Source organism: Molossus molossus, unplaced genomic scaffold (assembly GCF_014108415.1).
Source record: "Molossus molossus isolate mMolMol1 unplaced genomic scaffold, mMolMol1.p scaffold_m16_p_2, whole genome shotgun sequence".
Taxonomy (NCBI): domain Eukaryota; kingdom Metazoa; phylum Chordata; class Mammalia; order Chiroptera; family Molossidae; genus Molossus; species Molossus molossus.
In genome coordinates, this window is record NW_023425355.1 from 120,309 (window position 1) to 148,234 (window position 27,926).

At 37.9% G+C, this 27,926-nt stretch overlaps 1 protein-coding gene across 3 annotated transcripts in view; it reads left to right on the forward strand.

The window, feature by feature from the left end:
* Nucleotides 1–27,926, forward strand: part of ZDHHC15 (zinc finger DHHC-type palmitoyltransferase 15) — a 95,682-nt gene that overhangs the window by 37,077 nt on the left and 30,679 nt on the right. For all 3 annotated transcript variants that reach the window (XM_036270745.1, XM_036270748.1, XM_036270746.1), the window contains 5 exons: nucleotides 104–198; nucleotides 7,498–7,618; nucleotides 17,812–17,881; nucleotides 19,316–19,348; nucleotides 20,099–20,219. In XM_036270745.1, the coding sequence (XP_036126638.1) occupies nucleotides 104–198; nucleotides 7,498–7,618; nucleotides 17,812–17,881; nucleotides 19,316–19,348; nucleotides 20,099–20,219 (440 nt within the window). The remainder of the gene's footprint in view (nucleotides 1–103; nucleotides 199–7,497; nucleotides 7,619–17,811; nucleotides 17,882–19,315; nucleotides 19,349–20,098; nucleotides 20,220–27,926) is intronic.

A 27,926-nucleotide genomic window follows, 5' to 3' on the forward strand; every position in this document is an offset into this window, starting at 1 on the left:
GAAAACAAAATAGAAATTTGATTTAGAGCTTTATGTCTCTTTGAACTCTTAGAAATGGGCAAAATGTTAGTGTAAACACTTTTTCTTTTTTCTTAAATTTCAGTTATCTACCTCATATTCTACCATGCCATCTTTGTGTTCTTCACGTGGACCTACTGGAAGTCTATTTTTACACTCCCACAACAGCCAAACCAGAAGGTAAGAAAACTGATTACTTCATAAAGGAAAGTGAAAGTGCAAGAAGGCAAGACAAGGGCAAAAAGAGAAGCAAAACGCTTTCTGCTACAAAACAGATATTCAGGGTATTCTTTAAATTTTTTTTCTTTATTGATTTGAGAGAGAGAGGAAGGGAGAGGGGGGGAGATAGAGATGTTGATGAGATAGAACGACTGGCCGCCTCCTGCACGCCCCCACTGGGGACCGGACCCACAACCTGGGCATGTGCCCTGACCAGAAATCAAACCAGTGACCTCTTGGTGCATAGGTCGATGCTCAACCACTGAGCCACACCGGCTGGGCTCAGGGTATTCTTTAAAAAGAGCTCTTAGTGATAAAGATAAATTAAGGTAGTATTGCCTGTCGAAGGAGGTTGTGAAATCACGAGCTATGGATATATTTAAAATTAGGATATAATTAGTACATTGGTGATATAATTAGAGAAACAAAAACCAATTTGGATTTTGAAAACTCATCTAGTTCCATTCTATGAAACCATTGTTTTAGAACTCAGTAAGACTCTGGAAGACAACTTTTAGGAAAAAGTTAAATTGATCATTTTCAAATTGTGCTCCATTGAATCAAAGAGTTTCCTGCAGTATTTGATAAGGTTTTATCAAATAATTTATAATTACATCACGTACTTATAATATGTGACTACTATAAAACAGATTGATTTCCAAAATAAAACATTACAAAAAAGTGGAAGAGATTTAAACAGCCTACAAACATTAGGGAGAATACTGGTTTAAATTTTACCATTTATGGAATCAAGTTGGTGCACAAGAAAAATAAAATTAAACACAAAGGAAAGCAGTAATGCAAGAATTGATTAACATAAAAGATATGTTTATAAAAAATAAACAGCAAAAATTTACAAGTCTTTTCTATGAGTAATTATTTTAAATGTAAATGAATTAAGCTATACAATTGAAAGGCAGATGTTTACATAATTGATAAACATCATCTATCTTTATGCTGTCCACTTTATTTATTTTTTTTTATTTTTTTATCCTCACCAGAGGATATTTTTCCATTTTTTGTACAGATAGCGTGGGAGGGAGAGAGAGGAAGGGAGAGAGAGAGAGAAACATCGATGTGTAAGGGACACATCGAGTGGCTGCCACCCGCACGACCAACCAGGGCCGGGGACAAACTGCAACCGAAGTACATGCCCTTAGCGGGAACCGAACCCGTGTCTCTCCGGACCGCAGGCCGTATGCTGTCCACTTTAAACCAAAGACATAAATAGGTCAAAAGTGAAGAATGGAAAATGTTCTTCCAAGGAAATAGTAACCAAAAGAGAACAACAAGGTACCTATACTAAAGTCACATTAAAGAACTTTTAAGCCAAAAACTATTACAAGATACAAAGAGAGAAAGATCTGTGGTGTCAGAAAGATGGCAGAGTAGAAGATACCAGCCTTTGTTTCCCACCCACAAAAAAAAAAAAAAAAAAAAAAAATGACAGCTGTGCATGACTGAAAATAGCCATGGGAGGGGTAAAGAGTCTAATTAAGAACCTACAGCAACACAGTGGAACAAAAAATGTGGAATAATCACACAGGAAAGATTGCTGGTGAGGTCAGTATGATGGAGACATATTGAGAAGGCTAAGAACAAAGAAACAGGGCAGGTGCTAACAGTCTCAGTCACAAGGTGTGCTTTGTGGAGGACCCTGGCAGCTTTTGCCACTGAACACCACGAGAGGCCCCAGGACAGCCATCCTACTACTAAGCCTGCTGCCACCAACCCTGTGCTTGCCCTCAACCCCAGAGCCATGGCTGCTCTATGTGCACCTGCCACAGACCCCAGTTCCACAGCGATGCCACCCATGCCTATACTTCAAACCCTGGCTCCATGGCCACTGCACATACCAGTACCTCAGACACCAGAGCCACTGACAACACAGGATGTTCCGTGCCACACGTCCCAGAGACACCATCACTCCATGCAAACCTGTGCTGTGCTCCCTGGAGCTGTGGCCACTCTGCAAGTGCTCACAGTATAGAACACGGAAAACTGCTGCCGTGGACCCACCTGTCCTCTCGTGAGCATTTGTGAGGAGTACACAGTAGGAGCTGCGCCTGAGTCCAGTGAACTGGGCAGGGACGAAGCACAAAGGTGCTGCCACAGTTGTCTGGCAGTTGGCATTCCAGACAGAGAAACGAAGCCCTGGAACCTGGCCACCTTCCCTTAACCACCCAGAGCGCACCTTTCCTCACCCTTCTGTTGGGTTGTGGAGCACATTATCTGTAAACCCAAGAACTGGTGCTAAAGAAACACTTTTTCCCTGCATGAAGGACACACTCTGAGACTAATCCCAGGATCGAGTGGAGGTGCAGGGGGGATACTGGGGATGTCCACTGGACCTTTGCCCATTTTAAATTGGATTATCTTCCTTTAGTTAAGTTGTACCAGTTCTTTTTTTTTTTTTTAATTGACATTAGAGAGAGAGGAAGGGAGAGGGAGAGAGAGATGGAAACATCAATGAGAAAACATCAATTGGCTGCCTCCTGCTTGCTCCCCACTGGGCATTTGGCCCACAACCTGGGCATGTGCCCTGACGGGGAATCGAACCCACAACCTTTTGGTGTATGAAATGATGCTCCAACCAACTGAGCCACATTGGCCAAAGCAGTACCTCATTTTGTTGTTGTTGCAATAGTAAAAGGGATTGTTTCTTAGTTTCTCTTTCTGATCATTCATTGTTGATGTTTTAAAATGCCACCAATTTATAAATATTAATTTTTTTCCTGCTACTTTGCCAAATTCATTTATAAGATCTGATAGTTTTTTGGTGGAGACTTTAGGATTTTCTATGTACAATAAATATCATATCATCAGTAAATAATGACAGCTTTACTTCCTTTCCAATTTTAATGCATTTTATTTCTTCTTGTATGATTGCTGTGGCTACGACTTTCATTACTATGGTGAACAAGAGTGGTGAAAGTGGATATTCCTGTTTTGTTGTTGATCTTAAGGGAAACACTTTTAGTTTTTGCCCATTGTGTATGATGTTGGCTGTGTGTTTGTCATATGTGACTTTGATTATGTTGAGGTATGTTTCCAGTTTTCTTAGACTTTTTATCATAAATGGGTGCTGGATTGTATCAGATGCTTTTTCTGCATCTGTGTATTGATATAATCGTTTGGCTTTTATTTTTCATTTTGTTTATGTGTTGTATCATGTTTATTGATTTGTGGATATTGTACCAACCTTGCATTAAATCCCACTTGATCATGGTATATGATCTTTTTCATGTATTGCTGGATCTGGTTTGCTAATATTTTCTTGTGGATTAGCATCTATGTTCATTGGGGATTTTAGCCTACAATTTTCTTTCTTTGTAGTGTCTTTATCTGGTTTTAGAATTAGGATAATGCTGACCTTGTCATATGAGCTTGAGCATTTTTGTGATCCAGTTTTGTAAGATTGTGTGTTTCCAGGAATTTATATATTTTATCCAGATTGTTTTTTTTTTTTTACCATATAGCAGTTTGTAATATTTTCTTACAATATTTTGCATTTCTTTGGTGTCAATTGTTACTTCTCTTTGTTTCTGATTTTATTTATGTGGGTCCTCTCTTTTTTTTTTCTTGATGAGTGATGTTAAAAGTTTTTCTATCTTTTTTATTTTTTTAAAGAACCAGCTCGTGAAATGTTGTATTATTTTAGACTCTATTTTGTTTATTCTCTGATCTTTATTTCCTTTCTTGTACTCTCTTTTTACTTAAAAAAATTTTTTTTTCTTTATCGATTTTAGAGAGAGAGGAAGGGAGAGGGCGAGAGAGATAGAAACATTGATGAGAGAGAACATCAATTGGCCGCCTCCTGCATGCCCCCCACTGGGGATCGGGCCCACAAGCTGGACATGTGCCCTGACCGGGAATCGAACTGGCGACCTCCTGGTGCATGGGTTGACGCTTAGCCACTGAGTCACACCAGCTGGGCCACTTTTTACATTTTACTTTTTTTCCAGTTTCTTAAAGTGTAAGGTTAGATTTCCTTATTTGAGTGTTTTTTTTTGTTTCCTGATGCAGGCCTGCAATGCTTTGAATTTCCCTGTTAGAACTATCTTTGCTGTATCCCATAGGTTTCGGTTTGTTTTGTTCTCATTTACAGTTTTTTCAAGGTAATTTCTTTTCTTCCTTGATCTCATTGTTAACCCATTCATTGTTTATTAACATTATTTAGACTTTGTTTTTCAGGTGTTGTTATTTTTTGTGGTTGATTTCTAGTTTCATAGCATTATGGTCAGAGGAGATGATTGATACGATTTTAATGTTCTTAAATTTATTGAGATTTGTTTTTTGTCCTAACATGTGGTTTATTGTAGAAAATGTTCCATGTGCGATTGAAAAGAATTTTCAATGCTATTTTATTCTATATAACTATATTCATCTGTGTTTTTTTTTTCTTCTTTTCATAGAAGACCCTTTAAAATTTCTTCTGATACTGGTTTGATGGTACTTTTTGTTTGGGTAGCTCTTTATTTCTCCTACAATTTTAAATGATAACCTTCCTGGGTAAAGTAGTCTTTGTGGTCCTTGCTTTTCATCTCTTTGAATATTTCATGCCAATCCTCTGGCACAAAATGTTTCTGTTGAGAAGTCAAGGAGTTCTTTTGTAGGTAACTAACTGTCTTTCTTTTGCTGTATTTTTTTTAAAATAAGTTTTTATTGTTTTTTAGAGAGAGAGGAAGGGAGATAGATATAGAAACATCAATGTGGGAAATATAGATCGGCTGCCTCCTGCACGCCCCCTGCTGGGGATTGAGCCTGCAACCCCAGCATGTTCCCTGACTGGGAATCCAACTGGGACCTCTCAGTTCATGGGAGGATGCTCAGTCCACTGAGCAACACTGACCAGGCTTTCTTTTGCTGCTTTCAAGACTCTGTCTTAGTCTCTAACCTTTTTCATTTTAATTATGATGTATTTTGGTGTGGACCTCTTTTGTTTCATCTTCTTTGGGTCTCTCTGTGCTTTCTATACTGTGTGACTTTTTCTTTCACCAGGTAACAGAAGTTTTCAGTCATTTTTCTTCAAATAGATTCCCATTTCTTTCTCTCTTCTGCTTCTGGTATCTCTATGATACAGATGTTTTTACTCTTCATGTTTTTTCAAATATCCCTTAAACAATCCTTATTTTATTTTATTTTATTTTATTTTATTTTATTTTATTTTATTTTATTTGGTGCTTTGATTGGCTGTTGTCTTCTACCTTGTCTTTCAAATCACTGATTAGATCCTCTGCTCCATCCAACCGACTGCTTATTTCTTTTAGTGTTTTCTTCATTCAGGTATTGTATTCTTTATTTCTTACTGGTTCTTTTTTATGGTTTTAATATTTTATTTCATGCTGTTGTAGTTTCTGTTAAGTTCCTTGTAATTCTTACTAAGTTCCTTGTGCATCCTTATAACCATTGCTTTGAACTCTGTGTCTGATAAATTGCTCTGAATTTTATTTAGCTCTTTTTTTCTGGAGATTTCTCCTGTTCTTTCATTTGGAGCATGTTTCTTTGTCTCCCCATTTTGGCTGCTGGTTTTTGTTTGTTTCTATGTATTAGGTAGATCTTCTCTGTCTCCTAGTTTTGGTTGGTTGGCTTATGTTGTATGTATCTTGACGGATCCAGTCTCCTTGATCACCTGAGCTGAGTGCTGCAGTAATATCTCTTGTGTGGTTTATGTAAACCCTCCCTGCTGTAGTTGAGTCTTGATTGCTATTGGTCTGTTCATGTGTGGGCTGGCTGACTGTGAGGAGCAACCCTGAACACTGTGTACCAACTGCTATGCAGGTGCTGCACACATGAAGAAGAATTCTCCTCAGCAGGGTCTGGTGTCTGCTGATATCTCCCTTTGGATGTGCTGTTTATGAAGTTTATTCAGTACTGCTCTGATGTTGTGTGAAGGTGTCTACTTGGTGTGTTGGTTTCGGGGCCTCCTGGGAGGAACTATTATGCAGGTCAATATCAAATGCTGCCTGTGACTGACCTTGCGTGTCCTCTTTGGAACAGTCTTGATGTGGATTCTTCGGTAAATCCATGGTTATACAATGTCTGTTTACCTAGTCTTTGGTTAGTTATTCAGGTTGATTGTTGTATATTTCAGTTGTAATTCCAGTTTGGTCTGGAAGGAAGTGATTTTAAATATCATGAAACAGACTTTTAATAACGTATTATGATCTAGCACTTTTACACCTTGTCAAATAAGTATTATTGACTATTTTACAGATGAAAACACTTAGATCAGCAGTTTATGATTTTCAAAGTAATTTTTAAAAGCTATTAAGTCACAGAGATGAGGTTTAAACCTAGAAAATCTAAACACAGATTATTCTTTTTTCACTTTTGCCTAGACTTTGGCCCAGACAAAAGAAAGCTTTAAGGTCCGTTTGGAAAATTGTTATCATATCTTTTGTAAGATCAGCAAGGTATGTCACAAACATGGCAAAAAGCGTCATACCAAAGTACAAATTTGTGAAATAGTAAGAATACCCAAATTTCTACTCATTTTCTTTCTTTTTTTTCCCCTCACCTGAGGACATTGTTCCATTTTTTTTGTTCAGATAGAATGGAAGGGGGAGAGAGAGAGACAGAAACATCGACGTGCAAGGGACACATTGAGTGGCTGCCACCCACAAGACCCAACCTGGGCCGGGGACAAACTGCAACCAAGGTACATGCCCCTAGTGGGAACCGAACCCGGGTCTCTCTGGACTACAGGCCGACACTCTTACCGCTGAGCCAAACTGGCCAGGGCTCTAATCATTTTCAAAATTAGAATATTCAGATAATATCACAAGCAGTCTCATCCTGATTCAACAAAAGTGTCACTTATGAAAAATACTCACAACTTAATAATAAACATAGTTGATCATTAGTAGGGTCCTGTCAGCAAGATGTCACACATCTGAATGCAACATCATATGGTAATATAATGGAGTGTAAAGGGCACAAGTCTTGGAGTAAGGTGAACCAGGTTTGTGGCTTAGTTTTGCTATTTACTGGTTGAGTGAGTGTAACAATGCTCAAGTTACTTAATCCAAGTTGTATTTTATTTATAAAACAATACCACCTATCACACAGAGCTATGAAGATTGACATAAAAGCCAGATAAGATCATTGAGATAATTATCTAGAGAAAGTTATATGGCAAATAGGTACCTGAGCTTCAGGGTAGGTAACAAATATTTCCTTCTAAATAATTATCGTTGTATTTGTAATTGTTTGTGTGAACCTTGGAAATAAATTCTTGCTTCTCACTTCTGCTTTCAGTTTCACTTATCCTATACAGACAAGGAGCGTTATGAAAATGAAGAGAGACCTGAGGTCCAAAAGCAGATGCTCGTTGATATTGCCAAGAAGCTACCTGTTTACACAAGAACCGGGAGTGGAGGTCAGTTCATCCAAAGTCAGCTAGAGAGGAAGATCAGCAAGTATCTTAGAAACTCTAACTCATGTATATCCTCAGAATAGCCCCCTTTTCTCCTCTCTTCTGAAAAACACTATGCAGTCTTTCACAATATTTTTATAAATACTTACTGTATAATTCTTCCATCTTGGATGGATGTTTAAAATTTTTTATAAAAAACGTTTAACTATATTTCTTTATCACACATCTGTTCACAAACTCATTCCTCTGTCCATCATTCATAAAGCCAACTTATTTTTGGTGCATTTTAATGTAAGTAGCAGATATCACTACATATCTACCTAAATATTTTCTCATTCTTTTGAGGCTGAAATATATATATATATACATATATATATATGCACAAATCATAAGTGTACCATTCAGTGTTTTCACAAATATACACACTGTGTAACCAAAACCTCTATAAACATTACCACACCCCAGAATGTTCTCTCATGCTCCTTCCCAGTAAATACTATTAAACACAAACAGTATTCTGATATTTTTCCACCATATATTAGTTTTACCTGCTCTATAATTTTTTTAAATATGTTTTTTTTATTGATTTTTTTAGAGAGAGAGGAAGGGAGAGAGAGATACAAACATCGATGAGAGAGAAACATTGATTGGCTGCCTCCTGCATGCCTCCTACTGGGGGTCGAACTGCAACCCAGGCATGTGCCCTGACTGGGAATCGAACCAGGACCCCTCAGTCCATGAGACGACGCTCAATCCACTGAGCCACACCGGCTGGGCTAATTTTATATAAATAAATTTATACAGAATTTACTCTTTTGTCTGCCTTATTGTATTCAGCATAATGCTTTTGAGACTTATTCACATTGTTGTGTGTTTTGTTCCCTTTACTGATGAGTAGTATTTCATTGTATGAATATATTGCAGTTTTTTTATCCATTCACTCACTGGTACACATTTAAGTTATTTCTTATACTTAGATATTATGAGTTAATCTGTTAAGAACATTCTTTTTTTTTATCAAAAAAATATGCTTTTATTGATCTTTCAGAGAGAGAGGAAGGAAGAGAGAGATAGAAACATCAATGTGAGAAAGAAATATCGATCGGCTGCCTCCTGCACACCCCCTCTGGGGATTGAGCTGGTAAACCAGGCATGTGCGCTGACCAGGAATCGAACTGGGTCCTCTCAGTCCATGGGACAGTGCTCAACCCACTGAGCCACACAGGCCAGGAGTTAAGAACATTCTTATACAAGTATTTGTAGAGAGATATGCCTTAATTTTTCTTGGGTAAATACCCTCTGTGGAATTTCACTGTTAGTTTTTATCTGCATTACCAGAACAATACTAGCTGAACTAATTATTTGCTTCTTAAAATTTGAAAACTAAGGCTCTTTTGACAAATCACCCTAATGTTTCTGTAAAAAATTGTGTTTCAGAACTTTAGGAAGTATGCATACAGTTATTTATGTTCATTTATCACTTATTCAATAAATATTAATTAAGATCCCATATGACAATGGGGGAAATTTTAACATGGTCTGGGTAATAGTTGATATTAAGGATTTGTTAATTTTGTTAGAGCATTGATGTCATATGGTGATTATGATTTTTAAAAACATCTTCAGTCATACGATATATGGTGAAAAGGAGACAGACATGAAATTATATAATTTCTGACAGTAGAAATCAGAATGATGTGATAAAGCATTGTTTACAAAGTAGAGACATATTGGATATACTGCATTCAGAGTTACATTTGTCTCATCTCTGTACATTTTAAAACATTGCATTTGTTACTAATTTTTTTTTATTGATTAATTTTTGTTACAGATGATTCTCCTTTTTTCCCCCACTGATTCCCCCCTCCCTCTCCCCTCCCTGCCCCTTCCCCAGATTGTTGTCCATGTCCACTGTTCATGCATACATGCGTATAAGTTCTGTGGTTCATCCCTCCCCCACCTTCCCACTCCTTAGGGGATTGTCAGTCTGTACCCCGCTTCCGCGTCTCTGGGACTACCCCATTCCTCAAATTGTTATGTTCATTATATTCCACAAATCAGTGAGATCATATGAAATTTGTCTTTCTCTGTTTGGCTTGTTTCACTTAGGATGATACTTTCCAGGTCCCTCCATGTAATCTCAAAGGATAAGAGATCTTTCTTTCTTACCGCTGCGTAGTACTCCATTGTGTATATGTACCACAGCTTTTTGATCCATTCGTCTACTGATGGGCACTTGGGCTGTTTCCAGATCTTAGCGATTGTAAATAGTGCTGCTACAAAGATGGGGGTACATATATTCTTTCTTATTGGTGTTTTATGCTTCTTAGGGTATATTCCTAGAAGTGGGATCACTGGGTCAAATGGAAGATCAATTTTTAATTTTTTGAGGTGACACCATATTGTTTTCCATAGTGGCTGCACCAGTCTGCATTCCCACCAGCAGCGTACTAGAGTCCCCTTTTCTCCACACCGTCGCCAACACTTGTTGTTTCATGATTTGTTGATGGCGGCCATTCTGACAGGTGTGAGGTGATACCTCAAGGTTGTTTTGATTTGCATCTCTCTGATGATTAGTGATGATGAGCATTTCTTCATATGTCTCTTAGCCATTTGTATGTCCTGTTTGGAGAGGTGTCTATTTAGTTCCTCTGCCCATTTTTTAATTGGATTCTTTCTCTTCCTTTTGTGGAGTTGTATGAGCACTCTATATGTATTGGAAATTAACCCCTTATCTGATATATCATTGGCAATTATGCTCTCCCATACAGTGGGTAGCCTTTCCGTTTTGATGATTGTATCTTTTGCGGTGCAGAAGCTTTTGAGTTTGATGTAGTCCCATGTGTTCATTTTCTCCTTTGTTTCTATTGCCTTAGGTGATGTGTCAGTAAAAATTCTACAGCGTATGATGTCTGAGATTTTGTTGCCCACAGTCTCCTCTAGGATTTTTATGGATTCATGAGTTACATTTAAGTCTTTTATCCATTTTCAGTTTATTTTGGTGTAGGGTGTAAGTTGATGGTCTAGTTTCATTTTTCGGCAAGTAGCTGTCCAATTTTCCCAGCACCATTTATTAAAGAGGCTGTCCTTACTCCACTGTATGCTCTTGCCACCTTTGTCAAATATTAATTGAGCAAATTGCCTTGGGTCCATTTCAGGGTTCTCTATTCTGTTCCACTGGTCTATATACCTGTTCTTGTGCCAGTACCAGGCTGTTTTGATTATGGTGGCTTTGTAGTATAACCTGAAATCTGGTATTGTGATCCCTCCAACTTTGTTCTTTCTTTTCAAGATTGCTGTGGCTATTCGAGGCCTTTTTTGGTTCCATATGAACTTTTGAAGTAATTGTTCTAATTCTGTGAAGTATGCCATTGGTATTTTGATGGGGATTGCGTTGAATCTATATATTGCTTTGGGTAATATGGACATTTTAATGATGTTAATTCTCCCAATCCATGAACAGGGTATGTGCTTCCACTTTTTTATATCTTGCTCTATTTCTTTTTTCAAAGACCTGTAGTTTTCTGCGAATAGGTCCTTTATTTCTTTGGTTAAGTTTATTCCTAGGTATCTTAATATTTTTGCCGCAATGGTAAATGGGATTGTTTGCTTAGTTTCTCTTTCTGTGAGTTCATCATTGGTGTATAAGAATGCCATCAATTTCTTGACGTTAATTTTGTATCCTGCTACTTTGCCAAATTCATTTATTAAGTCTAGTAAGCTTTTGGTGGAGTCTTTGGGGTTTTCTATGTACAGTATCATGTCATCTGCAAATAATGACAATTTCACTTCCTCCTTTCCAATTTGGATCCCTTTTATTTTTTCTTCCTGTCTGATTGCTGTGGCTAAGACTTCCAGTACTATGTTAAATAGGAGTGGCGAAAGTGGGCATCCTTGACTTGTTCCTGTTCTTAAGGGAAATGCTTTTAGTTTTTGCCCGTTGAGTATGATGTTGGCTGTAGGTCTTTCATATATGGCTTTTATTATGTCTAGATATGATCCCTCTATTCCCACACTGCTGAGCGTTTTTATCAGAAATGGATGCTGGATTTTGTCGAAGGCTTTTTCAGCATCTATTGATATTATCATGTGGTTTTTATTCTTCAGTTTATTTATGTGGTGTATCACATTTATGGATTTGAGAATATTGTACCAGCCTTGCATCCCTGGGATGAATCCCACTTGATCATGGTGGATAATTTTTCTGGTGTATTGCTGGATTCGATTTGCTAGTATTTTGTTCAGGATTTTGGCATCTATGTTCATCAGGGATATTGGCCTGTAGTTTTCTTTCTTTGTTGTGTCTTTTTCTGGTTTTGGAATTAGAATTATGCTGGCTTCATAAAACGAGTTTGGAAGTCTTCCTTCTTCTTGAATTTTTTGAAATAGTTTGAGGAGAATGGGTATTAGTTCTTCTTTGAATGTTCGGTAAAACTCCCCCGTGAAGCCATCCGGGCCTGGGCTTTTGTTTGCTGGAAGAGTCTTGATTACATCTTCAATTTCTTCTGTTGTTATTGTTCTGTTCAAGTTTTCTATCTCTTCCTGATCCAGTTTTGGGAGACTATGTGTTTCTAGAAATTTGTCCATTTCGCTTAGATTTTCGAATTTGTTGCCGTATAATTGTTCGTAATAGTTGTTAAGGATCTTTTGTATTTCTGTGGTGTCAGTTGTTATCTCTCCTCTTTCATTTCTGATTTTATGTATTTGGGTTCTCTCTCTTTGTTTCTTGGTGAGTCTAGCTAAGGGTCCATCAATCTTGTTTATCTTTTCGAAAAACCAGCTCTTTGTTTTATTGATCCTCTGAATTGTTTTTTTGGTCTCTATGTCGCTTATTTCTGCTCTGATCCTTACTATTTGTTACTAATTTTTAACAATTTGAATGTTACCAAATAAAAATCCAGATTTCTGGCTTCTCTTGAAAACTCAAACAATCTGCATTTCTTCATGGCAAAAATTAGCTAGAGCTGAGTAGTACCTACTCTCTTTAAACAGGGCATGAATTCTTAGGTTCTCCCATGGTCTAAAATTTCATTGTTAGTATATAGGAATGCAGTGGATTTTTGTACACTGATTTTTGTATCCTGCTATTTTACTGTATTTATTTATTGTTTCTAATAGTTTTTTGGTGGAGTCTTTAGAGTTTTCTATATAAAGAATCATATCATGGGCCAAAAGCGACACTTTACTTCTTTTTTCCAAATTTGGATGCTTTTTCTTTCTTTCTCCAGCAGGATACAAAAATCAATGTACAAAAATCCACTGCATTCCTATATATTAACAATGAAATTTCAGAAAAAGAAATGAAGAAAAAAAAAAACAGTTCCTTTTGCAATTGCAAAAAAATAATAAAATACCTAGGAATCAACTTAACAAAGGAGGTGAAGGATCTATATACTGAAAATTGCAAAGCATTATTAAAAGAGGTGGAGAAGACAAAATGAAATGGAAAGATATTCCGTGTTCATGGATTAGAAGAATAAACATAGTTAAAATGTGCCTATTACCCAAAGCAATGTAAAAATTTGATTCAATCTCCTTTAAAATCTCAAGGACATTTTTTAAAGAACTAGAACAAACAAAATCAGATTTATATGAAACCATAAAAGACATTGAATAATCAAAGCAATCCTCAGAAAAAAGAACAAAGCCAGAAGTATCACACTATCTAACTTCAAATTATACTACAGAGTAACAATAATTTTAAAAAGCATGGTAAGGCAGAAAAACAGACACACAGATCAATGGAACAGAATTGAGAGCCAAGAAATAAAACCACATGTATATGGGCAAATAAATTTTTAACAAAGGAGGCATAAACCTACAATGAAGAAAAGGAAGCCTCTTCAATAAATAGTGCCGGGAAAATTGAAAAGCCACTTGTAGAATAATGAAACTATATATTTTGGAAATTAATCCCTTATCAGATGTATCATTGGCAAATATGTTCTCCCAAACAGTGGGTTCCCTATTTATTTTGATACTGGTTTCGTTTGTTCTGCAGAATCTTTTTTTTTTTTTTAATTTAATTTTTTTTCTTTATTGATTTTAGAGAAAGAGGAAGGGAGAGGGAGAGGGAGATAGAAACATCAATGAGAGAAAATAATATTAATCGGCCTCCTTCTGTACGCCCCCATTGGGAATAGGCCCACAACCTAGGCATGTGCCCTGACTGGGAATTGAACCAGTGACCTCCTGGTGCATGGGTTGATGCTCAACAACTGAGCCACACCTGGCTGGGCTGCAGAATCTTTTTAGTTTGATTTACTCCCATTTGTTTATTTTTGTCTTTGTTCCTCTTGATCTAGGTGATGTATCGGTGAAAATTCTGCTATGTGTGATGTATGATATTTTTCTTCATATGTTTTCTTATAGGATTTTTATTGTTTCACGACTTACATTTCAATCTTTTATCCATTTTGAGTTCATTCTTGTGTATGGTGTAAATTGATGGTCTAGTTTCATTTTTTTGCATGTAGCTGTTCAATTTGGGATACAGATAATCGAATGGTGAAGGCCTGGGGTGGGATGGGAACTGGGAAGATGGGCACAATGGGAAAACAATGGGGGACATCTGTAATACTCTCAACAATAAATTTTTTTTAAGAGAAGGGGGATGAAAGCAAAAAAAAATGATATTAGAGTTTGTCCCCATTTACAAAAATCAATTCAAAATGGATCAAATACCTAAATATAAGATCAGAAACCATAAATAACATAGAAGAAAACATAGGTACTAAAATTATGAATCTAGGTCTTACAAAAGATTTTATGAATTTGACTCCAAAGGCAAGGAAAGTAAAGGCAAAAATAAATAAACGGGACTATATCAAACTAAAAGGCTTCTGCACATCAAAAGAAACCACCAACAAAACAAAAATACCAATCAACCAAGTGGGAGAAGATATTCGCAAACATAATCTCTGATAAGGGTTTGCTATCCAAAATATAAAAGGAACTCATGCAACTCAATACCAAATAAACAATCCTATTTTAAAAATGGGCAGAGAACCTGAACAGACACTTATCCCAAGAAGACATACATACAAACGGCCAACAGATATATGAAAAGATGCTCAACTTTGTAGCTATTAGGGAAATGCAAATCAAAACTACAATGAGATTCCCCCTCACACCTGGTAGAATGGCTGTTATCAACAAGACAAGTAATAACAGGTGTTGGAGAGGTTGTGGAAGAAAAGGAACCCTCATTCCCTGCTGGTGGGAATGCAAACTAGGAAAGCCACTATGGAAAACAGTATGGAGCTTCCTCAAATGATAAGAATGAAGTTACCATATGACCCAGCAAACCTGTCCTAGATATCTACCCCAAAATTTTGAAAACATTTATTCATTAATATATATGCCCCCCTCCCATGTTCATTACTGCATTATTCACAGTGGCTCAGACATGGAGACAACAAAAGTGTCCTGTGACAGAGGACTGGATGAAGAAGACGTGTTACATGTACACAATGGAATACTACTCAGCCATAAGAAAAGATGAAATACTGCCATTGTGACAACATGGGTGGACCTTGAGAATATTATGCTAAGCAAAATAAGTCAGTTGGAATAAACTAAGACCCTTATGATTTCACTCACTTGTGGGATAATACTGAAACTCATAGACAACAGTATGATGGTTATCAGAGGGAAGGGTGTAGGGTGTAGTAAAGGGTAAAGAGTTCCAAATACATGGTGACAGAAAATGATTGACTTTGGGTGGTAGGCACACAATGCAATATAAGAGTCTGTATCATTGAAAAGTACACTTGAAACCTCTATAACCTTATTAACCAATGTCATCCTAATAAATTTAATTAAAAAATAAAATAAAACATGCTGAAAGACCCAAACAAGCAAGTACCCTTTATCTTTCCTCAATTATACCAGATTTGGTTACTCCCCACTGTTGGAAATGAACACAAACTGTACTGAATTAGCAATCGTATTATGTTGAATCAGTTATGTGTGCTTAATGTAAATTTTGGATGGGTTTCTATATTAGATGAAATTATTCATAATTTTAGTTGTTACACTTAATGTCATTAAACATAGTTATACTCTATCAATGAACACAGAGAAAATGAGAAGGAAAGGAAAAAGCTTTTTTGAAAAGACATATGCATCCTTATGTCTTATCGCAGCATTATTTACAATAGCCAAGATATGGAAGCAACCTACATGTCCATTGATGGACGAATGGGTAAAGAAGATGTGGTTCATTTGTATAATGGAATATAACTCATCCGTAAAAATTGAAATCTTACCATTTGTGACAACATGGACGTATGTACAGGGTATTATGAGTCAGTCAGAATAAGTCAGTCGGAAAGACAAATACTGTCCAGCCGGTGTGGCTCAGTGGTTGAGCGTCAACCCCTGCACCAAGAGGTTGCCAGTATGATTCCTGGTCAGGGCACATGCCCAGGTTGTGGGCCTGCTCCCCAGTTGGGAGTGTGCAGGAGGTGACCAGTTGATGTTGTCTCTCATCAGTATCTCTATCTCTTTCCCTCTCCCTTTCTTTCTCTCTCAAATCAATAAAAGAAAAATTATTTTTTAAAAAACAGAAAAACCTTAAGATTTCACTTGTATGTGGAATTTAAAAACAAAATAAACAAACAAAACAGAAACAAACTTATAGATCCAGAGTACATTTTGATGGTTGCCAGATCGGAGGAGGGTTTGGGGCAATGGAAGAAGGGGAAGGGGTTAAGATGTAGTCATGGGTTTTAAAGTACAGCATAGGGGGATATAATGAATTATGTTGTAATAACTATGTATGGTTTCATTTGGGTACTAGAATTATCAAAGTATTCTCTTTGTGAGGTATATAAATATCTGATCACCATATTGTATACTTGAAACTAATATAATATTGTATGTCAAATGTAGTTGAAGCCCTGGTCAGTTTGGCTCAGTGGTTGGAGCATCAGCCTGCAGACCAATGAGTCCCAGGTTTGATTCCGGTCAAAGGCACTCACTTTGTACCTCCTTTGTGATTCGTCCGTGGCCCTGGTTGGGGTTGTGTTCAAGGCAGCCACACACGATGTGTCCCTTTCATGTTGATGTTTCTCTCTCTCTCTCTCTCCCTCTCCCTCTCCCTCCCTCCCTCTCTCCCTCCCACTCTATCTGAACAAAAATGGAAAAGTGTCCTCTGGTGAGGATTTAAAAAAAAGGAATTGAAAAACTTTTTTAATTGAAAAAAAAGGAATGCCTCTCATCTAAGGTAAATAAAGTAAGAAAGGATAGAAGGAGGGAGAAATTACTTTTTTTACATGAGACTTACAGAGTGAAGAGAACCGTGAACTTGTGGTCACAGCCCTGCCACTCTCTCATTGTGTGACATTGTAGAATTCACTTAGATTTTTTACTTCCTTTCTGTGAAGTGGTCACTTGAACTTTCTCTAGAATGTTTCTTCCATTCTTCAATTATTATAAAAGCCACTATACTTACCATGCTTTGGTAATTTTTATCTACCTCATAGAATAAAACCTCTGAAAACAGAAGATAAAATACGGATCTTAGTTTTCAGATACGAGACTTGAAGTAAACACAGGCTAAATGATTTTCCCAAGGTCACTCAGGCATTTGACAGTACAGTTTGTTTTATTATGCAAAATTTTATGATTAGGTATCATATCAAATGCTAAGATATGAAAAATTTCCCCCTTACCTTCATTCCCCAAATGGTACTTTCAAGATTGATACAACAGGGTGCACTCTTTCTCTCTCCTTTGAGTATGCCTGAACCTTTCCCACCACCTACTTTTCCCAGAGCCAGCTTAGACGGTCTCTCTGTCTATCTCTGTCTCTCTGTCTCTTTCTCTCTCTCTGGAGGATGCTGGCCCCTTCCCCCATCTTCTTCCCTCAAGTCACATACCTTTGGGTGCTCTCTCTTCCCTAAGCTCCAAGGGACCTTCTTTCGCCTGAGCCCTCGTAGCCCAGCTGGCTCACTTTTTCTACTTCTGTGACTTTCGAAATGAACTCTTGCTTGAATCTGAAAAAAAAAATTGATACGACAGGAAAAACATACATTCCACAGTTCTCTTATGCAATCTGCCTTTTGCTTGATAACTTGAAATGATTTTGACTACCTATAATCAATGTATAGCAAGCCATTCAGATAGACTAGGAAGATATATGATATCATATTGAGCCCTGATCGGTGCTAACCACCTTATTTTTCCTGTAGCTGTAAGATTCTGTGACCGGTGCCATTTGATCAAGCCAGATCGCTGCCATCACTGCTCTGTCTGTGCTATGTAAGTGACAGTCATATTTCCCCTGGATTAGCTTGGCCACTGATGGTTGCCAAGACAACAATGTGACTGATCATGACATATAATCATTCCTAGATATGAGCATTTCCTTTCAATGATAATGAACACATGCCAAACATACTCACCGGGATGATGATTCGAACTATTCTAAGGATAGGAAAGAAAAATAAAACCCCATTTTAAAAATAAACATTTTATTTTACAACAGTTTTAGATCAATAGAATTATTGTAAAGATCTCATGTCACCCACACCCAGTTCCTGATTATTAACATCTTATATTAATATGGTTAACTTGTTACCATGAAAGAACAAATACATCATTTTGGACTGAAATCTATACTCAACTTACATTTCCTCAGTTTTCCCCTAATGTTCTTTTTTGTTCCAAGATTCCATTCAAGACAGCACATTACATTTTTGTCATGTCTTTTTAAGCTCTTCCTAGATGTGATAGTTTCTCATACTTTACTTTTTAAAATATAACCTTAATAGCTTTTAGAATTGTCAGGTATTTTGTAGAATATATTTCAGCTGGGATTTTTCTGATATTTTTCTCAAGATTAGACTGGGGTAATGTGTTTGGGGAGGAAGACCATAGAGATAAAGTGCCTTTCTCGTTCCATCATATCAACATGACTTATCACTGCGATGTTACTATTGATCATCTGGCTGAGGTAGTGTTTGTCAGATTTCTCAACTATCAAGTTGCTCTCTCCCCATTTCTACACTGCGCCCTTTGGAAGGAAGTTATTATGTGTAGCCAACACTAAAGAATCGAGGTGTTGTACTCACCTTCCTTGAAAGCAGAATAATATTTATATAAGTTATTTTGAATTCTTCTGCATGGGATATTTATCTATTCTTATTTATTTATTTATATCAGTATTTAGGTATATATGAAAAATAATTTTATATTTTGTGTTATAACTCAGTACTACTTTGTTTTGTTACTCTAATTGTTCAGCTTTGTAAAATCCCATTTTTATGTTAATAAGTATAATCTTTATACTTTCTTTTTGGGTGCTTGTTCCACCTGTCTTTATCTTACCCTCGATTCAAACACAAACTGTAGCCATATGTTTTCTTCTGTACTTTTAGTAAATTGAGTATTAAGCAAAATGAAGGGTGATGTCTTAGACCTTTTCTCGGTTTCAGATTCCTAGAATCCCCAATCCCTTTTAAAGATTGAACTTTCAGGCAGGTAATTTGTTGCCAACATGATCCTAAAAATTGTTGTGATTGGCTAATACTTAGGATAACTGAGAACACAATAGTTTTAGAGTAGCTATTGTGGAAATCTAGGAATGAATGTACTGGTACCATGTAAAGTACTGGTGAGACTTGGGTTCAATTACGAGGTGTTGCTTCATTTCCATAGCCCTACTTATCACAGTGTATTTTGCTCCTTTTTCAGGTGTGTTTTAAAAATGGACCATCACTGCCCTTGGTAAGTCCCTTTTATTTTAATCTTTCCTACAAAAAGGGTAGAAATTGCTCAATATGTCTACTTTACTAAGTATAGTTGTAACATGCCTGTTTCTGCTATTCACTGGGCTTTTTATTTGTCTGAGGGAAAGGGGGCTTACCATTTTAAAGCGAGAATAAATATACCACCAAAGGCAGTAGTGAATTCTTGGCATCACAAAGCTAATGATCTCTTGTCTATTAGCTTTAGCTATTTATTCACAGATATGAAATAGAGCACAAATAGTTCTTCTCTTTGACATTATACTATCAGTTATTTTTCCTTATTTTTTTTTTTACTGCCTTGATGGTTGAATACTCTAGATTGTTAACTTCATCAATTCTCCAAATTTTCTATGTCTGATCTAGAGAACCAGTTTGAAATCATCTAACTACAAAGAGAACATGCCACACTGTACTAAATGTAGTTGCTGAGGTTTTAATAGGTTTTAAGCATCCAGGATCTATGTTTGCTTAGGTGTGTCAGGAATAAGTTCAGAACAATTAGATTGGCCAGGTGTCTCTGTGCCTGTGAATGAAAGGAGGAACAAGTGAGACAAGAACTTGTTTTTCCAGTCTATTCCTCTTATGGGTCTTTTATTTCTATTGAGTTCCTACACAACATATAATGAAACAGCAGGAGCAACATACTTCCATTGCTTAATTCACTTATGTATCAGTGTGTTTTCAATACATGGGTCCTGATTTCAAATTAGTTTTTCTTTTTTTTTAGGGTTAATAATTGCATTGGATTTTCCAACTATAAATTCTTCCTTCAGTTCTTAGGTTATTCTGTTCTATACTGCCTGTACATTGCTACAACGGTCTTCAGCTATTTCATCAAATATTGGAGAGTAAGTTAAAAACTCCTGAATTCCCCACCCCGCAAGGAAAAAAAAAAAGACTGGCTACTTCAGTCTGTGACATTGTTAACTTTATCTTTGTTTTATGTTTGTTTGTTTGTTTGTTTTTTACATTTTGAAATAGCTAATATGGAAATAACCAGAAGGGAAGGCACCAAAGGCAAGTTTCCCATGTTGAATATTCTGAGATTCGGGAGGCTGTTATTTAAAGATTCCCATTAAACAAGTTTCTGTCATATATGAGAATCTTTTTAAGGTCTTCAGGAACCTAACTTCTTGACTCTTACTGATTCTTTATAATGTACTTCTCTAGTCAAGTTTTAAAAATTTACATTTTGCCAATTATAACTTGACAAATGTTGAAACAAATTTTACATCCTTAGTTTCTTAAGAAAAAGGGTAACAAAGTACTCCCTCTTTGTTAGAGAATACTTTGTAGTTCCTATTCAAAGGAGAGTTGCAAAATTACTACAGGGAAAGAAAGATATGTTGACTCATCTTCACATGTGACCAGAATGAAATGAGGATTCTTATTTGAACTTTGTATAACCAATGCTGGTTTCTAATACTGGCTCTATTACTTGCTTTACTGGCTCATTGCCAAAATCAACTTCAAAGTACTCCAGCTTTCAAAATATGATTCCAATAATTATAATGCAATCTAAAGAAATCCTACCTCCATCTTTTTTCTACTTGAAGATATCAAGCATAACCCATCTATTTCCTAAAGAATTGAAGGTAGATTTTCAGTTTACATATGTGTACAGGGTCTGGCAGCAATATCATGAAATATGTTGTTTTTCATGCTAATGATGTCCAGAAGACATTCCCTCCACACAGCTCTAGAATAATTACTAAAACATCATAACCTTCCATGAAAAAGATTGCCCAACCTGAACCTGAATAGCAAAAGACAGATGTTGGCAGAGCTCATAGTTATTGTTTCAGGAATTACACAAGAGCCTGTACAACAGGAATATCTCACCTTAGGTAGAGAGGTAAAACAGTAGGGAAAGAACATGAATCCTGTGACCAGACTATGGATTATAATAAACTGGAGAATAAAAGGAGAAAGGTAAGGCAATGAGCACCTAAGTAGCTGAGAATATTGACATTGTTAAATAGTGATTCATCCCTAGTAGTATAGAAAATATAGTGTAGAAAATTATAGTGATATGTGCTTTCCATTCTCCCTTCCACTTGCTTAATCAATTCAGATAATTAATAACTTTAAGAGCCAGGAATTATATAATAAATATCAAAATCTTCAACTCAGAGACACAAAAGTATAAGCAGAAATGAAGTTTTGTCATCGATGTATTTTCCCCAAATAAAAAATACTTCACCTACTTGGTGCTTCTTTGTTGGCCTCTTTCCACAGTTTAGCTATTGCTCAGGTTTCTATATGTTTGGCATTTTATTCATATACTGAGCTACTACCCTGAAAGTTAAGAAAATCTACTGCATCCAATTCATTAAGCAAAGTGTCAGCCTTGACTTCACTACAGACTTTACTTGGCCCTTAACACAGGAGGTTACTGTTTAAGAAATATTCGTTACTCTCGTAACTGAGTAAACAATATTACTTTGTACACATTCTACCATTTGCCCTCCTAGTCAACCAATAATCAAATGCCAAAGTGCCAGCCAGGTGCCATGTTTTTTTTTTAACTCTTGAAAGATAATATTTGGACATGAATCAATCACCAGAAATGTGTCAGTATTCACAAGCACTATCAGGGGTGAACCTTTCTTATACCCTCATTTATTCTCCACAATACATTGGCTCATGCCAGACAGATGAGCAAAAGACAAAGAGACCTGTCGCGGCTTGCCCTCATAAGGAAACAGGCACTGACAGTTCAGAGAAATGCTTCTTTGCAGTTTCTCCAGCCAGAGAGCACTTCGGTGCGGTTTAGAGATGGCTTTCTCAGTGTAAATTGAGTCTGCCTTAAAATGAAATGTAAACATTGCCATTTTTTTCTTTATTCCATTTAAATGTTTTTCATCATCATTTATCCCCCCTTATACCCTCTTCCACCTGGTTAGAGTGTTGACCCGCAGACCAAAGAATCGTGGGTTCAATTCCGATCAAGGGCACGTACCTTGGTTGCGGTTCAGTCCCCGGCCTTGGTCAAGGTCTTCTCCTATCGATGTTTCTCTGTTTCTCTCTCTGTCCCTCTCTCTCTCTCTCTTTCCCACTCTAGCTGAAGATAAATGGGGAAAAAAATGTCTTCCACTGAGGATTTAAAAAATAAATAAAAGCTACATATCAAGGAAACTAGCTGTGCTCCTAAAAACAGCAACATCCATTTATATGTACTTTACTATTTTTCAAAGCACTTCTATATCTATTATCTTATTTTATCCTCACCACATCCTTGGAAGTAGATAAAGCACAAATTGTTAGTCTCATTTAAAGATGATAAAACAGCCCTGGCTGGTTTGGCTCAGCAGTTAGAGCGTCAACCTGCTGTCCAGAGACCAGGTTCGGTTCCCGCTAAGGACATGTACCTCGGTTGCAGTTTGTCCCCGGCCCTGGTCGGTCGTGCGGGTGGCAGCCACTCGATGTGTCCCTTTCACATCGATGTTTCTCTCTCTCTCTGTTCCTCTCTCTCCCTCCCACTCTACCTGAACAATAAATGGAAAAATGTCCTTGGGTGAGGATAAAAAAAAAATAATTTTTAAAAAGATGATAAAACTGAGGCTCATAGTAAAGTGACATGCTCAAGATCACCCAGCTTGTAAGTTTCAAAGTCAAGATTGGACTCTGACTCAAAGCCCATTGATCTTTTTTTTTTTTCCTTTTATCCTCACCAGAGGACATTTTTCAATATTTTGTTCAGATAGAGTGGGAGGAAGAGAGAGAGAGAGAGAGAGACATCAACTTGAAAGGGACACACCGAGTGGCTGCCACCCGCACGACCCAACCAGGGCCGGGGACAAACTGCAACCGAGGTACGTGCCCTCAGCGGGAACCGAACCCGGGTCTCTCTGGACCACAGGCCGACGCTTTAACTGCTGAGCCAAACCAGCCAGGGCAACGCCCATTGATCTTAAACATGGTATCATGTCTTACTGTCCATCACTGTCCTACTATGGAGAAGCTCTAGCTCCTATAGAATAAAGAATTCAGAAGACCATCAGGTTGTGTATCTCCCATCAATATTAACTTAAAGATGAGCTACTTTGATAGGAAATTGATCTTCACCTTATGAAACATTAGTAATATACATCTCCCATTCAGGGCCATGAATCTCTGCACAGCGGCTATGAATTATTTTAGAACCAAGATAATAGGTATTATTCCAACCATATTCCCCTGAACTGTTTCTAGTGGTTATTGCTTTGAGTAATTTAGCTTGGTTATCTCCTAAGAAGGTAATTTTGAACCTAGGGCCATCATCCTCTTCTAAAAAAAAAGTTAAATGTTAAGTACTTTATCAGGAGACAACACAGTAGATATGATTTGGCACATGGAAGAGTCCTGTAAGAGTAGTTAGACAAGGGAAAGACTTCCAGCTCAGCTACCCAGGATGTGAACTAACTTTATATTAGTCCCTCTTGCACAGTCATTTTTTATTTCCCATTAAACATAAAAGGTAAGAATTAAAATAAATATGAATTTTAAAAGGTTTAAAAACACATTTAAAAAGTACAGATGTGAAATAAAAACCCAGCCAAGCAAAACCCACTACAAACCGATATATGGAATCTTTCCTATAAATTCAAAACAAAACAAACAAAAAACAATCAAATTCAGTTTGGGTGCTAAGGCCAAGAGGGATCATTTCAAATGGAGCAAATTTCACCCACACCACCCCTCATATGAAAGCATCTCACTGGCTTCCTTCTCCATATCTTCCTCCTTCAAATACATATGGGAAGATTCCCAATATTTCCTTACATCGAAATGAATAAAATTACCCTCCAAGAGGAAAGAGGTAAACCACAGAACTTATATGCACATATTCGTAAACAAGGGCCTAGACAATAATGCTGGGAGGGGGGATTGGAAGGAGGGTGTCATTGGGGGAGGGGAGAAATGTCTGTAACAAGACTAAATTAAAAAAATAAAATAAAATAAAATAAAATAAAAATATCCTCCAAGAGAAGGAAAAAATCTGCACTACCTGAATTTGCCAAGTGTTTCCCAGGTTTAACTGTCTCCTTCCAAACTAGAGTAGAACTAGGTCCTAATGTAAGGTCCACTTCAAGAATCACCTTTAGGGACTTCCGGTCAAGACGGCGGGTAGGTAAATGCGGTACCGCGTCCTCCCACAACCACATCAAAGTTACAACTAAACTACAGAACAACCATCCTTCAGAACCGCCTGACATTGAGCTGAATGGAAGCCCTACAACTGTGGAATTAAAGAAGCAGCCACATGGAGACTGGTACGAGGGCGGAGGCCGACAGGCTGGTCCCACACCCACGTGTGGCAGATAAAAATCAGGAGGGTACCTTGGCTGGGAAAATCCTCCCTGAGGACTGAGGGGTCCCCGTCCCACACCAGGCCTCCAGCTCAGGGTTCCAGTGCCAGGAAGGGAATCCCCATAATTTCTGACTGGAAAAACCAACGGGAACTGAGGCTCAGGGAGGCTGAGGCGGCTGGAGCCCCAGGCAGCTCCTTAAAGGGCCCGCACACGGACTTATCGGACTCTCTCCCTCTAAGCTCAGAGGGGAAGCAGCTCGAGGGGCACCAGAGACATACAGGGAAGAACTGAGCTGTTTGGCACTGGAGCGAGGGCTGGAGAGGGGGCTTCCTCAGGGACAAACGTGCTGTCAGAGGCCTTTGCTCCTTTGGTGAGCCCTTCCCTGGGGCGGCAGACAGCCCCCATATCTGGGACTCCAGCAACCTGGCTCACACTGGTAGCCCCGCCCTGGTGATTCCCTGAGGCCCCGCCCCACCCAACTATCAGGCCCACCCAAGCTGTTGCCAGTTGTTTAATCATAGGATTGGCCGATCTGGGATCCTGCTTCAGGTTTTCCTAAATTCTTTCAAACAAGCAGCATCTGGTCTCAGATAGCCCCATACCTCTCATTAAGTAATACACAGAAACAAACACAGGGAGGCAGCCAAAATGAGGAGACAAAGAAACAGGTCCCAAATGAAAGAACAGAACAAAACCCCAAGAAAAGAACTAAGCAAAATGGAGATAAGCAACCTAACAGATGCTGAGTTCAAAATACTGCTTATAAGGATGCTCAATGAACTAAGTGAGAACCTCAGTGAACTTAGTGAGGGCCTCAAGAGCATAAAAAAGGACCAGTCAGAAATGAAGGATGCACAGTCAGAAATGAATGAGGCATTAACTGAAATAAAGAATAATTTACACAGATTCAATAGTAGAGTACGTAAATCCAAGAGGCAAACCATTGATTTGGAATATAAGGAAGCAAAAAACGCCCAATCAGAACAGCAAAAAGAAAAAAGAAGCCAAAAAAAATGAGGATAGTGTAAGGAGCCTTTGGGACAACTTCAAGTGCACCAACATTCGCATCTTGGGGGTGCCAGAAGGAAAAGAGAACAAGAAATCGAAAACCTGTTTGAAACAATAATGGCAGAAAACTGTCCTAACTTGGTGAAGGAAACAGACATACAAGTCCAGGAAGCACAGAGAGTCCCAAACAAGATGAACCCCAAGAGGCCCACACCAAGACACATCATCAGTAAAATGCAAAAGGTTCAAGACAAAGAAAGAATCTTAAAAGCAGCAAGAGAAAAGCAGTTAGTTACGTACAAGGTAGCTCCCATAAGGCTGTCAGCTGATTTCTGAAAATAAACTTTGCAGGCCAGAAGGGAGTGGCAAGAAATATTCAGAGTGATGAAAAGCAAGAACCTACAACCAAGATTACTCTATCCTGCAAAGCTGTCATTTAGAATCGATGGCCATATAAAGACTTTCCCAGACAAGAAAAAGTTAAAGGAGTTCATCACCACCAAACCGTTATTATATGAAATAATGAATACTCTTTTTGAAGAAAAAGATAAAATGTATGAACAAACAAAATGGCAATGAATACATATGTATCGACAATGGAATCTACAAACAAAATGAACAGGCAGAACAGAAACATTCTCATAGATACAGAGAACATTTTGTTGGCTGCTAGATGGGAGGGGGGTTGGGGGAATGGGTGAAAAAGGTGAAGGGATTAAGAAGTACAAATTCATTGCTAGACTGACAAACCTCAAAGGGAAAGGGGTTGTGGGGGGGGGAAATAAACCAAAGAACTTATATGTATAACTAACGGACACAGACAATAGTGTGCGAAAAGGCGGGAGGGGGGCAGGAGTGGGGAGGAGGGGGTCAATGGGGAAAAAATGAGGAACATCTGTAATACATTCTACAATAAAGATTTAAAAATATATATATATACAAAAATAAAAAAAAAACCACCTTTAACTTTATCACTAGAGATCATTTGTAATTACTTCAAAACAATGATCAGTGGAGGAAAGGAGGGAATAAAGAAATGTCATTCCCACAGCTGCTCATTCCAAAATTGAATTTTTTTCTAAGATTCTATTTAGAAGGCAAATTGTTACATGCTGTGTATGCTATAGAACTTAAGAAAATTTGTTTTGGTCTAGGGATAAATTTTTTTTTTCTGTTAATCCTCACTCAAGGATCTTTTGCCATTGATTTTTTTTTTTTATCCTCACCCGAGGACATTTTTCCGTTTTTTTTTTTGTTGTTGTTGTTCAGATAGAGCGGGAGGGAGAGAGAGAGAGAGAGAAACATCGACGTGAAGGGACACATCGAGTGGCCACCACCCGCACGACCAACCAGGGCCGGGGACAAACTGCAACCGAGGTACGTGCCCTTAGCGGGAACCAAACCCAGGCCTCTCTGTACCGCAGGCCGACGCTCCAACCGCTGAGCCAAACCAGCCAGGGCGCCATTGATTTTTATGGAGAGTAGAGAGTGAGAGAGAGAGAAACATTGATGTGAGAGAGACACACCGACTGGCTGCCTCCCAAATGACCCTGACTGGGGCCAGGGATCAAACCTGCAACCCAGGTACATGCCCCTGACTGGACTCAAACCCATGACCCTTCAGTCCTCAGGCTGTTGCTCTAACTGCTAAGCAAAACCAGCCAGGGCTAGGGCTGCATATTTTTTTTAAAAACTGGTGCCACATGGAAAATAAGATGCCCTAACTAACTATAAAAATCTTTACCAACCTGCTTTTAAATTAACCTGTCAAATACTGCTTGATTTTTACTGTCTAAACAATAATTTTATGGGATGTAGTATATCAGCATATTGTACTTCAGCTATAAAAAAATATCAACCACACAAAATTTGCAGTAGCTTTAAAATCAGTCTGTGGCCCAGCCAGTATGGCTCTGTGGGTTGAGGGTTATCCCATGAACTGAGAGGTCCTGGTTTGATTCCCATCAGGGCACATGCCCAGGTTGCAGGCTCGATCCCCAGTAGAGGGCATGCAGGAGGTGGCCCACTGATGTATCTCTCTCACACTGATGTTTCTACCTCTCTCTCTCTTCCTCTCTCGCTCTTAAAAAAAAATCAATAGAAACGTATTTTTTTAAAAATCATTTCATGGCTCATGGGCAGAACATTTTAAAATTCTATCTATGTGTTTTAACTTCCTATATATATCATTATGACATTTTCAATACACTTATTTGTCCAAGGAAACATGACATATAAAGTATGCCAGAATTG